This window comes from Microtus ochrogaster, chromosome 18 (genome assembly GCF_000317375.1).
Source record: "Microtus ochrogaster isolate Prairie Vole_2 chromosome 18, MicOch1.0, whole genome shotgun sequence".
In the NCBI taxonomy this organism is placed as follows: domain Eukaryota; kingdom Metazoa; phylum Chordata; class Mammalia; order Rodentia; family Cricetidae; genus Microtus; species Microtus ochrogaster.
In genome coordinates this window covers 44,153,247-44,169,395 of record NC_022020.1, presented here as the reverse complement: position 1 = coordinate 44,169,395, position 16,149 = coordinate 44,153,247, and the positions used below count along the sequence as shown (strand labels likewise).

Here is a 16,149-nt window from a genome sequence, read left to right as displayed (position 1 = left end):
TGTGTGTGTGTGTGTGTGTGTGTGTGTGTGTGTGTGTGTGTGTGTGTATCCTGTCAGTGAAGATCTGGCAAGCGAATGACTAGGCCAAATTACCTTAAGCAGCTCCACCACAGTTTCAGCAAATCCAACAACATACATAGCAACTGCCACCGCATTGGCAAAGGCAAAGATCAAGCCAATTGCACCACCAAATTCTGGCCCTAGACTTCTAGAGATTAAATAATATGCTCCTCCTAAGAAAAAGAATGAAAAAGTTAGAGTTTTTAAAAGGCAACAATTCCTTTAATTATACCAGGGAACTCACAAAACAGATTTAGCCATGTATATGAAGGTATTTTCAGAAGAAATATTCCAGAAAACAGGTATCTGAGCTACTCATGCCTACAGGAAGTACTGTAGTACAGTCAGTTCCAATAATAAAACAGGAACTTCAGAACTGCCTTTTGTAGCTTCTACAGATATTTCATTGATCTGAAAGTTACAATTTGAAGGAATACACCTATCACAGGAAAGAATATGGAGCTTCCTGCTTGGTAGTAAGTACTAGTCATCCACAGTTACACACTGGATTTAAAGACAAAAACTTGACCATCGATATAGCCTGATTTTATTAAGACAGTGCTTTTTTGTCACATAGTGGAAAATGTTAAGGTTTCTTCCATTTCAGTGTTTTGATTTTACTGTTACAAAATGAAGCTTTCAATTATTTCAAAAAATATTTTTGGACATTTGAGACCAGGCTGCATAATCTCCATCAAGTTTAAATCTTAATAAAGCATCCACATAAATTGTTTCCTATCTGGTCTCATTAGTCATACAAATGATGACAGTAATAAACAACAATATTGCATTCATCAAGATAATGTATGTCAAAACCATGATATCAACTCCCAGTCCCTAGGTGACAAACAATAACTACTACTTTTATTATTTGATCTTAAGTCCTTAGAAAACTGGACCTTGCCTGACACTGTTACAAACCCAGCATGTGCCACAAGGTGCTCAAAATTACCTGACTGATTGAAGCACAAATAAAATACACTTCACCTAATCCATAGAATAGGCTAATTCATATTAATTTTGGCAGTAAACTTAAATAACTTTACACGGTGTTCATCTTGGTGCCTGTGGTAGCTTTATTCAGCTGTAGATGGGAAGAGACTGATCTGTGCAATGGAAGAAGTCAAGTCTGAATGATGAGACTGAGAAGCAGTATTATCTAAGGGCAGAATCAACACAATTCAAGCAAGGCTGGGCAAGTACAAGCTCTCAAGAACACAGATTTGATATACAGAACAGGCGACTTAAAAAGCATGAATGTATCTTTCAGGTTGGGCCTGTGCAAGGGCAACTCACCTCCTCTTACAAACCCATTGGTAGCTATTGCTGAAGTAGACAATCCTGTGATAGTCGTCACGACAGTGGCCATCACTATTACAAGGACGGAGAGACCTTTAAGGAGGAAAAAGAAACCATGAACCTTATATTCCTAAACTTGCCACTTCCTAGAACTAGCAGAGTTAAGCACTGATTTGGACTGTGGTGCTTTGAAAGAGAATAGTCCTGGTATGTTCACATTTTTGAATGTTTGGTTTCTAGTTGGTGGACTATGTGTGAAGTATTTGGCTTTCGGAGGAAGTGCGGTACTGGGAGAGGGCTGCAGCAGGCCCAGACTCACTCTCTCTGCCTCCTGCTTGTGGGTCACAAGTAAGCTCTCAGTAACTGCTCCAGTGTCATGCATGCTGCCTGCCTGCCATCATGCTCTGAACTATAATGGTTATGCGCTCACTCTCTCAAACTGTAAGCAATCCTCAATTAAATGCTTTCTTATGTAAGTTTCTTTGGTCATGACATTTCTCAACAGAAATTGATAAGTAACTAAGACACGGGCCATAAATTACCTAATTCTAATCTCAATTTTGAGAAATAAAGTCAAAACTGTGAAAGTCAATTATGGTAGCAATCTACATAATAAAGGCAACACAGCCCAGTCAGCAACTGCAGAAAGGCACACAGCTAATATAATGTAGATCAAGAGGTGTGAAGCTTCCCTTACCTATTCCAGCTTGACCCACAATCCACGACAATCTAATAAAGAGCATCACACCCCAAATGTTCAACATACAACGTACCTGGGAGAGAAAAAAGGGCACAAGACACAGCAATAAAAATTAAACATGTCAAAAGATAATTGTGACTGAAACGATGAAAGTGTTTTGAAATCTAACTCCTTTACCTTAAGTTTGTCAAAAGGGCTTACTGAGGGTTTATGTTAGCTGATGTAAGTAAGAGCCATCTAAGTATGTTTATAAGTAAATGTGCTCACCAAGAGTGTCAGAAACACAACAGAAGACTATTTTTAAGACTACTGACTCTTTGTTTGTTTGTTTTTGAAGACAGGGTTGTTTTTTTTTTTTTTTCTGTGTAGCCCTGACTGTTCTGAAACTCACTATAGAGAGTGGACTGGCCTTGAACTCAGAGATCCACCTGCCTCTGCATCCTGAATGCTGGGAGGCACTAAAGGCCTGTGCCACCACACCTGGTAAGACTTCAAATCTTAAAGTTACAATTTGTCTTTATCATATAAGTTTTGCCTATGCTTTGATAACATCTGCCATGAATGGTTAAGGCAGAGTTAAGGATTGCGTGTACACCAACACAAATGTCAATGGATCACACCATTCCCAAAAATTTAAACTAAGTATTATACTCCCACAACTTGACCTTATATTAATTTTTTATTCTATGTTCCTCTTTATGTATTGTTACAACTGATTCAGCACCTGGGAGGCAGAGGCAAAATGAGTTCAAGGTCACCTGGTGTAGCCCAACCAGGGCTACCAAAAGTAGAAACTTGTGAGTTTCCAATTTTATCAAGATGATGTGTATAATAATAAACATTTCTCCCCTAATGAACATTAATATCACAAAGGAAAGAATACACAAGGCATTACTGGGTCTTCCATAGTACCCACAAACAAATAGTGAGGCAGAAAACCAGTAATTCTCTCGAGAACATGAGCTAGGTTTGCTAATCAACAGGATTGGAATCATAAGCAGGGTCTATGCATACATACTAATACGCCCTTGATCCAGCCGAACTTCACAACCCCTTTACTTTCGGCAGTGTACGTAACCACAGCATCCCTGGTTGGAGTACTTTCTTCTCCATTTGCAAAGCCATCCTCAAAAGGTTCCTGGTTACAGAAAGAAACATGAATGCAAATTAAGAATTAAATAATCTTGAATGAGAAGCCAAGGACAATGGCAAGGGGTTTTGATCCTACTTAATTTTCTGGCTTTGTGGGCGCCTAGCCAGTTTGGATGTTCACCTTCCAAGATATGGACGGAGGGGGGAGGACCTAAGACTTACCACAGGGCAGGGCACCCTGACTGCTCTTTGGACTGGAGAGGGAGGGGGAGAGGGGTGGGGGGAGGGGGAGAAGGGTGGGGGGAGGGGGAGAAGGTTGGGAGGAGGGGGAGGGAAATGGGAGGCTGGGAGAAGGCGGAAACTTGTTTTTTTTTTCCTTTTCTCAATTAAAAAAAACTATCAGATAAAAAATAAAAAAAAAATTAAAAAAAACAAACATAACTAAACATGGTTAACTACACGTAGGATGACAAAAACTAAAGAGAATGAAATGTGATAAATTACATAGTTTATTTCTTAGACAGGTTCAAGAATGGGGAGTCTGGTCCCCAGTACAGTGGTACTGGAGATGTGGAACCATAAAAAGAGAGGCCTAGTTCAAGGTCCCTACATCACCAGGGAAGCTACCCTGCCAGCATGTCTTCTGGATGTGGGTGATGTGATGCTCTCACCTGCACATGCTCCTTCTACTGCACTATAAAGTGACACAGTAAAGGGAAAGTCCTTACCAAAGCCTATAACATGCTGTCTGGGCGTTCATCATTCACAACTGGGAGCCAAATAAGCCTTTCTTCCTAAATAGCTTGACTCAAGTATTTCAATATAATAAAGATAGGTTGCTCAATCAAAGCAATAAAGTAAAAGGAAAACCTAAAATAAGTGTCACTATGACATAAATCCATTTTAATGATTCCAATTTTTAAAATGGGCTTAGTGGTACAAACTTATATTCCAAGGACTCAAAAAGCAGAGACTGAGTTCAAAATCTGGACACCAATATAGGCAACAAAGCATGACCCAGTCTGTACTAATAATGAAAATAACAATAACAAATGTTTTCATACTTTGATGGTATCTGAAGTCTGCAGTGACTGCTACCTGCCAGATTAATCCAGACGGGACAAAAAATTCAGAGCTACTACTAGGCACGTGGTGGGATGAGCCTGTAATCCCAACACTCAGGAGACCAAGGCAGAAGGACTGTGAGTTCAAGGCCAGCCTGTCCCAGTTCCAGGTAATCTTAGTAAGATTACATCAAAGATGACAAACAGGCAGATAGTAAGGTCTTGGCTCCTTAGCACAAATTTATATCATCTAGCTGCCATATTCTTTCCCATATCTGAAATATCAACATTAACAATTTAAAATTCCTTTTTTGTTTATTTGCTTATTTTTCACAACAGGGTTTTTCCAAGTAGCCCTGGCTGTCTTGGAACTTGCTCTGTAGACCAGGCTGGCCTTGAAGTCAGAGATCCATCTACTTCTGTCGGAGCACTGGGATTAAATATATGCACCACCACTGCCTGGCTTAAAAGTCTTTCCCATCAACCAATATAGAATATTCCCAAGACTCTTAAGATTCGTTCAGAGCCCCATCTCTACACTGACTATACATGTTCTTAGTCACTCCGGTCTATTGACTTTTTCAGAAATCACACAGTACATTCTCGCTATTGGTCTTTCTTTCTTAGGTAAACTTCGTGTCTAATTCTGTAGCTCTTAGTTTTTTATTCTCTACTTTATGTCTCAGTGGTTCTCACTATCTGTTCAGTCTTTACTGGGACACACAGGGCCAGACATCTCCAAACTAGTACTTCCAAGACTTAAGGCAAACTGTACAACTCAGGGTAGAAGGAAACGGCTTAGAAGACAGATGCTCTAAGTCTAACATATGACCTTCAACGCCATCACCATGGTTTTTAATCCATACTCTCAACACCAGGGAACAAAACACAGCTATATTTTAGGCACTAAATTTTTTTATGAACACAGTCCAACTTTTAAAACTAATTTTAGTGCTTCAACACTAAAGTGAATTGTGAATATAATAATGAAAAGAAATGAGTGATGGAAAGTTATGTGTAACCACAGAACCACATCTATATACTTATCCAATCTTCCCTGGCCTCTAGCCTATTACTGTTCTTCTCTTTATGTACACTCCAGTGTAAACATGGCAACTAGCAGTCATTAACCTTAACAGAAATACGGAGAAATTAGTTTTTCTTCAATGTGACTAGATGTCAGTGCATCACAATCCCAGTTGGGTTTTACTCCCATTGTTAAATGTTTCCCATACAGCAGAGGGGCAAAACTGACTCCAAACAGTAAATAGAAACTCTTAATCCAGATTTCACCATTCCCCCCAGCTGCTCAATTATTCAAATAAAGTCACAAGGAGAAACAAGCCTATCAATTTATTAATCTTGAAGCAAAAAGTCCTTAATTTTCATGCTGCAATAGAAAGCCTATAATATGCACAAAAAGGAATCTCTTTCCATCTCTGTTTAGAAACTGAATATGTATGTCCCTAATCAGCTACTTTTCCCAAGGCTAAAGTGCAATGTGGGTGTCTTTTGAGCAATGCAAAAGTATGCAGGCATCCTAAAATTTTTGTTGTGGGTGCTTATCAGAATCTCACATGCAAGTTGAAGGTCTAACAATTATGCTGGTTTCTACCACAGTGTGAACACTGTGAAATACTGTTCAAAAGACAAGTATTTTCTAGCTTTTATGAAATTACTTTAGAAAACTAGCGATGTGTTCACAGAAAACAAAGTTACCTTCCTAATGACCCTCTAGCAAATCTCCTTTTAAAAGTTTTAGTATTAATCTCTAAACTACAATATACAACTAAAGCTCGGTGCAGTGGTGCACACCTGCACCCTCACAGTTATGGGGCTGGTCCAACAGCAAGCTGCTGTGAACCTGAGGCATGCACCCTGAGCTCCAGGCCGAGCAAGGCTACAAGACAGACCCCAACCAACCATCCAAACAAACATCCAAAGCTAATCAAATAACTGTGCTATTTGTGGCTGAATAAATGGACTGAAGTGTGATGAAACTGGGATTGGAACTAAATTAATTTCCCAAAATAAAAAGAAACCAGAGTTTGTTTATTTTGGTGATGTTGGGTATCCAAACTCAGGGCTCTACTACTGAGCTCCAGACTCAGTTTTGAGTTGTTTGTTTAATATATGAGCTTTCAAGAACAAGAAAATCTCAGGAATGACACCCTATACACCTTGACAAAAATTTACATGAAAACATCACAAGTAAATAAAAGTTCAAATATGAAGCTAAGTAAGATAGGCCAAGACAAAGGTACAAAAATAACAATTTTCAGTAGTTGCTATCTTTTCCACAACAGTAGGTGGAAAGTAAAAACTATTTAGTGGCATTTTAGTAGGTAGATAAATTAATTTAGCATTATTCTAGGAAATACAGCTCTGAAAAAGTAGCACTGTGATTCTGAGTTTGGAGTCGCAACAGAAATAAACTCAGAAGAGAGGGAGATGGGAAATAATGGAAGGCAGACGGATGTTACACCTACTGTAACTGGAAGGATTTCTTATAAAACAAACAGATCCACTAGTGCAACTAAAGAGAGTATGCCAGCATGCCTATAATCCTAGTACTGGGACTACAAGATTATTCATCTAAATTCAGCCTGGGCTACAAAGCAAGATTCTGTTTAAAGGGAAAATGATGAAAACAACAACATACAAACAAAATGTAGAATAAGGGGGCCAAGAGACAAGAGAATCTATCAGGCAGCTTAAAAATTCATGAATGGAACTTAGAAGAGGGGCCAGGGATAAACAGCCAGTGGGTGAGTGCATGGGAACAAAGAGACACACACAGAGAGAAAATATGGGCAGGGTGTGTTTCTAAAGATTCAGAAAAGACAAAAATGGAAGAATTCTAGCTCCTATGGTTATTGTTTCTTTGCAGGAAGTAGGAAAAGGAAGAATTTTCTGTGGACTGGGTGTTGTTTGTCTTGTAGATTCAAAGCTCCCCCTCAAACATGGACAAAGTCAGAGGACACACTGGTATCAGGATGCAGGTCCCTGACTTGCTTGAGACAGGGTCTCTTTGTTACTTCACAGAAGTAGCAAGCTGATTCACAAGCCTCCCATCTCCCCTAAGTAAGGAACACAGTATTACAGACACATCACCATGACTGGGGGTATGGCAACTCTGGTCCTCAAGTTCAAATGTCCAGGCTGGTCGCCAACTCAACCATCCCTCTACTGAAGCCTCCCGTGTGTAGGATTACAGACATGTGTAACCACATTTACATACAAAAACTATTTTTGTCACAGGTCTCCTCCCTGCACCAAGGAAGGCATTAACACTGAGGAGTGCAGTCCCTTAGTACAGCGGAAACACTATTATAAAAACAGATTTTAGGCAATGTTTATTAACACATATTCACTTTTAGTACAAACTTACTTTATTTTTTTTATAAAAAGTATCTTTCCTCGGTGATTTTAGGCAAACATAATAAACTGTATACTTTTGTAACTTGGGAAGGGGTGTTTTAGAAGAACAGTGGGGCAAAGCTGTGTCATAGTCTCTTTAGGGCTTGGGAAGCTACCACAAGGCTGTCTCTAGAGTAATTTAAAGCCAGCTGAACATCAATACCTTTTAAGTAGGGAAATGAGCCAGTACCTTAGTGGTGCCAATGTGCAACAAGAGTCCTAAGTAACTCTGATGTTCTTCTCCCTTTATAGTTTTGCACGCACAAAAGCAGTTTTCTGGGCATAAATAACAACCATATCCTTTGACTCATTAGTACACAGATATTAACACCATGCTAGGTGTTAACATCAGTCACCATGCTAGGGACTTGTGAACCATCTTTAAAGGTGTAATTTATTTTTTCAATAGAGACAAATGAGCTGGGCGGTGGTGGTGCACGCCTTTAATCCCAGCACTCGGGAGGCAGAGGCAGGCGGATCTCTGTGAGTTCGAGACCAGCCTGGTCTACAGAGCTAGTTCCAGGACAGGCTCCAAAGCCACAGGGAAACCCTGTCTCGAAAAACCAAAAAAAAAAAAAAATAGAGACAAATGAAAAAGGTGTCTCCTACCATCACTGAGGACCTTTTCATATTGAATGCAGCCTCCAGGAAATGTTTAGCCCTGTCAAAGGCTACATACCTTTTTTCAATGCCCACACTTTACTTTTTATGTTATATTCCCTCTCTGAGAACTGGTTTCCTCGGATAGATGGAGATAATAATTTCTCCCCATCAATATCATATTCTGGAAGGTTTTAGGCTCTCTAGATAATATGACAGACATATATAAAGCAAGTGAGATGTGGTTTTTGGCTATTGAACTGATACACCATAATTTAAGTGTCAACGTCACAGTCCAAGTGTGATAGCTGTTAAGTCAAATCTATAGAAAGACATTTCAGGTATTTTTTTTTAGTCAGCAGATAGTGGGAAAGTTGTCCTTAGATGACCTGCCTTTTCAATTTCTGGCTACTCTTCAGAAGGAGAAAGTTTAGCTAGCTGACCTATGTGAGTGAGGCTAAGCTTTCCTGGACTACACACACTGGTGTGGTCATCCGCTCTGGCTACTCCTGCTTAGAAGCTCTGATTCATTGTGATAAGGGAAGATCAAACAAAGGCAGGGTCCCCAGTGCTCTCCACTCCTCTCACAATGATCACCGGTGAATACACAGATTAAGTTTTTGTCAGTTTTGTGGACAATGAACAAGTCTGCTTTTAGGCAAAGAGATACATATTAAGAGGAACAAGTTTTCCTTTTAGCATCACCTATGAAAAATGAACCATCAACTACTGTATTACTTTACATAGTGAGCAGGAAGGAAATAGAAGGCACTTATTTAGCAAATATACTAGGATGGCTATTCATTAAAGATGAAATTTTGGAAAGAAAGAATATTGGATATAGAAGGTTTTTAGTTTTTCAGTAAGTCAAAATCATATGAACTGGAAAACATACAGTACATTCTCCTGACAAGATCTATTCAATACCACCGACCCTAATAAAAGACAACAAGGAATTGCTACACTGAAAGCCTTTCTCATACTCTACCTATGAAATCGATTCTATCACAATTTAATTGGTGTACCTTTTATATTGTAAATCAAACCTTATAGTGACCTAAAGAGACAGCAAAAAAACTGAACAGAAACAAAGATGGAGAACAGAATACTCAGAGGATGGGATGAATACAGAATAGTAGCTATATCTGAGGGGAAAAGGGCATTTTAGAAGTCAAAATCATACCCTTATTCAAGTTATCCCTTTTCAAATTACTCTGGGGTCACACAATCTAAATGCCTAAACACTTCAGCCAATCACCAAAAACAGACAAAAAAAAATTAACAGTAAAGAGGAATACACATAAATAAAACAGAATGATCCTTCCCTGAGTTAAGCTTTAAATGGAAATGGAGTAATGAACTGTGCTGCCCTCCCAGCTATGCACAGTCCCATCTGCTTCTGAGGCCTTCCACTACCGCCGCCACCCTCCAAAGCCTACAGTGACAATCAGGTGCTTTCTCCACTAGTGTGCCACAATGCCGAGGAATAATCTGGCTCTTCAAAGTCTGGGGAGCAGACCCTGGCAGAGACTCCCACCCAAAGTAACTCAAGTTTCCTGTGGCAAACACCAGATCCTCCTATTCCTAACACGGCAAGACACAAGTTTCTTATGAGTTTTAAAAGACACAATGACCACAGCCAGCTGCATCACATCACCTTCGAAGGAACCTGTCCAGATGTGTTCCATCCAGGAAGAGATAGAAAATGTGTGACACAGAACAGGTGTGCACACTAACTTAACTTTCAAATTTACTGAGGCTGTTTTGATAGGTGGAGAAGGTCAGTCCAACTGGCCAATCATTCAGTCCCTGGGTTGTAATGAGCCATTCAAACTTGCCATCTCCTTTTAGTCAATATTCCTGGTGATACTCAGCTCTTATTCCCTTGCAGACTTTACCTTCACAAGCCTGGTGTCTGAGCCCAAAGTGTCCAAGAAGGCTAGGAAAATAAAAGTATTCACACTGAATTCTTTGAATTCAGTTTTTAATAAATAATATCTGATACAATTAAAAATAAACATTAGACTGCTAACAAGAGGGAAATTCTCACACTCTTTTTTTCTGTTGAGCACACTTTATTTTGAGGAACAAAGAGAAATTCTAACTTTGAGACTTTCTCTAGTCAAGTCTATAAAACTATGACTTTGAATTTTTTTCAATGTCTTCAGAGTTTACTGCCCAATGAGATATGCAGAAATGAACATGAAATGACACATACACACACAACATTTATAAGCAAACAAAGTTCTCACATTTTTCTAACCAAAGGCAGCTCTAATTTTACTAATTTCCTTTGAAACGCCTTCCCTGCCAATTCTTATGCTTCCAATTAGAAAATTATTGCAAGTTCACATCAAAATATTAACTGATGCAATTTTCCTTCAGCTGACAGGTTTTTCTGTTTATTGAGAAGTGGTCTCACCAGGAAAAGCAGTCTGGCCTTGAACTCCGAGATTTGCAGGTGTTTGTGTCTGGAGTGTGGGGACTGATGGCACACACCATCACTCCCAATGTGGGAAATCAGTTGTAAACTATTTTCTCCTAAAGGACTTCCAGCTCGAACTCCCTCTGCCTGTAATTTATCTTAAGGGGACCTAGCACTTTCTCCACCCAAATCCTAGATAGACTGAGTCTAGCCTCCCTGACTGGGTGGGTCCCACTGCTCAATGTTTCTGAGCTCCATCAGTGCACGCACCATATGCTGCAGTCCTCTTTAAATACAGCATTCAGATTTTATAACGCACACACTCACCTCCACTCCTCCAGAATGTGTGAAAATGGAACAGCATTTTAACTGAAATACAGTAAACTAAAATAAGTTTTTATGGTAAGTCTTTTCTCTAAATAATACCTTAAAATAGTATACTGGGTCAAAGTGTTAGCTCCCAAATAATCCTAGCCCTGCTACTCATTACCTATAGAATTAATTCCTAAAAGTTTGGTTCCAACACCTGTGAAAAGGGATACCCATCACATATTGTTATAAAAGACAAAATGAAAAACTGTGATGGTTTTATACAACATAAAAACTCTCACACCAGCTAAAAATAATTTCAAAAGAGAAAAGCTGTTAGTATTTTCAAGTTATGCCCCAGGATTTCATCATGAAAGCTTAGCCTGGCCTTAAACTCACATTCTCTGAGTACTGGGCTATTATTGCTTTAAATAAACTCAAACTAACACATCAAAAATGTAAAGGCTCATCAAAAAGTTATTTACATCCTAAAAATAATTTTTGGATTATAATACTGATAAAAATCCTTAAAACACCAAAATTTCTCATACCATTAACCACAGCTTTCAAGTCTAAGCCAAAATGTTACATTAAAATAGCTTACTTAGAATATTGTATATATGCATATATGTAGCATATAAAATACTGTGTATATGTACAAATCTAGATGTCCAAGAAGCTATTCTAATAACTGTTCTAATTTTTTAGCAAGTACTAGCTAATTATATCATCCCAAAGCTGCCAATACTTCCTATCCGTGCTGTCGGTGATTGGTGTATTCAGTGTAATGCTCCCCATACAGACTACGCTTTCAAAACAAAGTATTGTTTTACACAAATCCAAGTTGCTTTGGTTAACAATGCTCTATTAATATCCAGAGGCATTAATGCAAGCTCAAAACTCAAGTGCCACACAGATAAAAGTGGTCAGTGTGACCATGTGACTTCACAATGAACCAAGTCAGAACTGCTGATCCAAGTCAAAGAATTCAGCACTAGAACTAGCTCTGCATGTTCTTTACCAAACTTCAAGTATGAGCTACAAAAGAATGCTTCACAAATAACAACACAGGAATTACTTCAAATCCCACACAACGTGCTAATGTCAACAGATTAAGAGCTTGAAACATTTTAGATAAAATTCCCAGGAAAAATTTACCTTCTGTTAACAAGAAGTAGCCCTGCCAACTTGTATTTCTAGTTGTTTATGGGAAGAAGACCCCAAAATTAGGAAGAACCTGAAAAAACATGACAAGCAGCATCCGAACCAAGTCAGCACTGGAAACCCATGAGTGGACAGATAGCACTGGTTGTTTCTCTTCTGTCATCTTTCCCATTTTCAGTTCAGGAACTCTGAATCAGAAATGGTATATCCTTTTTCTGAAGATGTATTAAGTAGAATGATCCAGATTTAACCAATGGCCAAGAACTGCAAACTGATAGCCCACCTGTTTGCTCATGGAAAAGAAACCAAAAAAAGTAGGGGTGGTAGCACAGACTGGAGAGGAAACATCTATGTAACTGCACTAGTCAAAGTATGAATTTGCTGCCTTTTCACTGAGTCTTCTCAAACTGTGGTAAGAGAGAAGCCACACCAGTTTGAAATAACAGAACAGAGTCACAAATCAACAAAGGAACTGGGAAAATCATCTGAATTTCTGAAAAAACAAGAATAACAGTAAGGGTAAATCCCCATAACTAAGCTGGCCCCCAAATGTAGGGGAGACTTCCAGGAGCCAAACAACAGCTGTTGACAGAGGCAGGTACAGAACAGAGACAGTAGCTACCCCATGATGTCTGAGCCTAGCAAGGCATAACACACCAGCAATCATAGCCTGAGCTGCACAGAGCACCCAGGTCAGTATGAAATACATGGTGAGATACTGTCTCAACAAAGAAGAGGGAAATCAAATTCAGAATATTAAAAATAAAATTTCAGTCACCACAATGTATTATCTACACATTAATTTTCCCCTCCTCAAATTAATAGATGTACAAACAAATAAAATGTTTCCCATTCAAATGTTTGTGGTAGGAACCAAATGTCCTTTTCAAGACACAAATACTTCAAAATCACTATAGAAGTCAAGGGTAAATCACATTAGCAAAGCATCTAACAGAGATGTGAAAGCTTCATTGGAAACTTTAGAAATTCTAGACTTTGGTACATTTTAAAGAAAAGCACAACATGTGAAATGATAAATTCACTGAATGGACTTCAGGTGGAAATAACAGAGGAGAGAAATAGGTAGAATAACTAACTGATGGATGCAAAAACTCAAAAACCTAGAAAAGACACACACAAAGGAAAGTACCTGCAGACCAAACCTTCAGTCCTAGAGACACTACCCATCCTCTCCTGTTGGCAGACTTCTGTCCAGCAGCAGTGGAGGCCAGACACATTGGGACAGTACAGGCTCAGGGAGAACCTGTCCACCAAGGATATAGCTGTAAACTATCAAGTGCGAAAGAAAGACATCTAAATAAAAACAGTATGTTGGCAGCCTCCCTCTATTACAAGAAGTTCTCAAGGAAGGAAAGAAACATTAGATGGAAGAATGTATTTCTGAATGGAGTTATTTTGGCCTCAATTTTTATAAAGCAGTATGTTAAAAATAAGGAGTACAACAATGTATTGTTGGGCTTATCATTTATAAGACAATGACAAGGCACTAGAAGTATTCTCTCTTAAGATGCCTGTATTTTAGCTAAATAAACTCAATACACCTAGTAGAGCAAGCACCACTAGCCCCATCATGGCAGAACCTTAGTATTTGTAAGATCCTATTTCAAACCTACCTCTTCTATACAGGGGGTCAGTCTTACAAACAGCTACAATGTGAAGCTGTTCAAGTTCTAATTCATTAGTACCTGCAATTTTCTAGGACTTGCCCCATTGTAGAACAGGCTTAGAGAATTATATCCCTCTGGATCTACCTAACCCTACTCCTCCCAGTTCTCGCCTACCTCCTTAAATAGTAATTGCATTCTAAAAAAATAAAAATAAAAAACGTAACATTTCTCTTTCCATACATATTTCATCCAAACTTCAGCAAACTCCCTACAATCTTCCCTTTAAGAACCCTTGTATCTGAACCTCTGCTCTACCAACCAGCTCACCTCTGTAAAAATCCTATTCAGCTTCTGTTGTCCTGGCTCCCATCCTTAAACCCTATAGTATATTCTCCACATGTCAATCATTCACATTTTTAAGTTTTAAGTCAAATCCCACCAAATCTGAGCTCAAAGCCCTCTCAATGTCTCCTCCATGTTACTGAGAACAAAACAAGTCTTTATTACCAACTGTGAGGCTCAGCACCAGCCTCTAACTTTTGTCACGGTCTTCTCTTCTCAGCCTTGGCCTCCCTGGTCACAGTCCCTCCTCAGTCAGGCACCTGTCCTTGCTGAGTCTAGAGCAGCCTTCCTGGTATTTGCATGGGGGAATCCCTTTCCTCTTGGCTCGTGTCTTTTATTAAGACCTTGCCTCAACTACTCTAAAATGGCAACTAGGCCACCAATTTCTCTCCCTGTTTTAGTTTCTTCACTGTGGTACATCTGCCTTATTTGCCAACTGTCTCCTACAACTACAAAGTCCTGGGACTTTATTTTGCTTACTGATGTATCCCCCACACTTAGAACAGTGCTGCTTGTTGATGTTCAGTTAGGATTTGGTGGATAACCCATGTCACTCAGCAAGGACCTAAATCAACTGGTATTGTGGACTTCCCAAACACATGAAAAAATGATGAAAAGTCACTGCAAGCAAAGATATGAAACATAAGACCCAAGAAACTCAACTTGCATCTCTCTGGTTCTAGTCCCACAGCATAGGCATGAACATAAATTACACAGATAATGCATCAAGTGCGACGAGTAATGCACAGATCTTTTTCCTGCCTCATTTTAGATTCCCAAATTTATCTTTCATTTTACCCAAGTAGCAGTTGCTACTTCTACTTTAAGAATAAATACAGAAACTGAAAGATAGACTATAGTAGCCAGTAACATGGATATAGCAGGTCAGGGCCCCAGCAAAACTGAAATCTGACTTCCCACATGCAAATGTTTATCAGGGGCCACTTTACTCATATCTGGAAACTATTCAGATACCACCCAAGCTGTGACCTATTCTTTTTCTTCCAGGGTGACTTTCAAGGCACCAAGCTATATCCTGAAATAATTATTTACAGGGCGTAGAACCAGCCCAGTGTTAAGAGGCTGTATACAGCGTTTTCCTTAAAGCCTTGTTAAGTGGCAGGAACTGCCAGCCCCGATACATCCAGTGAACAGATCTGCACTGGTACCTAATCTCTGTATGAAAATTAATGAGACAAATGCTCTGATTCTAGTGAAGGACTAATTAACAACTGCACCATCAAGTATCCTCTTCCTTATATTCAGGATGTCAACACGCTGAAGTGATGATGCCGACCCTTCCAGCAGCTCAAACATCTTACAGCAGGTCAGAGAGATAGCCAGACAGATGTGATACAGAGAAAGACCCCGGTAAATATTCTAGCGTCAGACAGAAAAGCAAGTATGAAGTCTTGCTCTATAGTTTAATCAAAATGGTTAGTAAACCATTTTCAGTTTCTATGAGATCATTTATTTGTAGTAAATGTGTAAAAGATTTCTTAGGAATTAAAAGGAAAAAAAAGCTCTTTGATAAAACACTGATGCTTCCTTTACTAATGAGAAAGGCAAAACAGGCTGCATCCAATGACTTGCTAACAACATGATTCTAACCCCAGGTCTAAGAACAACTGCAAAGGTGTTATTTTTAAAAGAGGAAAAGGTCAGGTGGGGTGAAGTAGGGCTTAGTAAACAGCCAGGTGTGAGAGCCCAGGTTTGTAATCCCAGAGCAGGGGCTCTGTGGCCAGCTAGTCTATAGCCTAATCTGTGAGCCTAGGACACTTAAGGTTAATGGCTTCTGATGAACAATACCAAATGTTTCACCACAGTGGTAGCTCTGCTCCACTGAAACTCTTTCCTAGGGTTCTAACTGCAGTTACAAAAGGCAATGATGGATGAGGATACTGAAGATGATGCTGACTGTGTACCTACCACCCCACAACTGATAATTATGCTCCCAATCGCACATGCTAAAGTTGTCCAGATCAGTTTTGGTACTCCACTTTTTATTTCTTCCTATAGGAGAAATCAATACTCTGATGGGGGGGG

General features: G+C 39.3%; 1 protein-coding gene across 2 annotated transcripts in view; it reads right to left on the bottom strand.

Annotated features, from left to right (window-relative positions):
- Slc12a2 (solute carrier family 12 member 2) overlaps positions 1 to 16,149 on the bottom strand; it is a 69,675-nt gene that overhangs the window by 46,548 nt on the left and 6,978 nt on the right. For both annotated transcript variants that reach the window (XM_005356129.3, XM_005356128.3), the window contains exons 2-5: positions 3,078 to 3,197; positions 2,057 to 2,132; positions 1,357 to 1,452; positions 94 to 233 (exon numbers count right to left, since the gene is read on the bottom strand). In XM_005356129.3, coding sequence (XP_005356186.1) covers positions 94 to 233; positions 1,357 to 1,452; positions 2,057 to 2,132; positions 3,078 to 3,197 — 432 coding nt within the window. The remainder of the gene's footprint in view (positions 1 to 93; positions 234 to 1,356; positions 1,453 to 2,056; positions 2,133 to 3,077; positions 3,198 to 16,149) is intronic.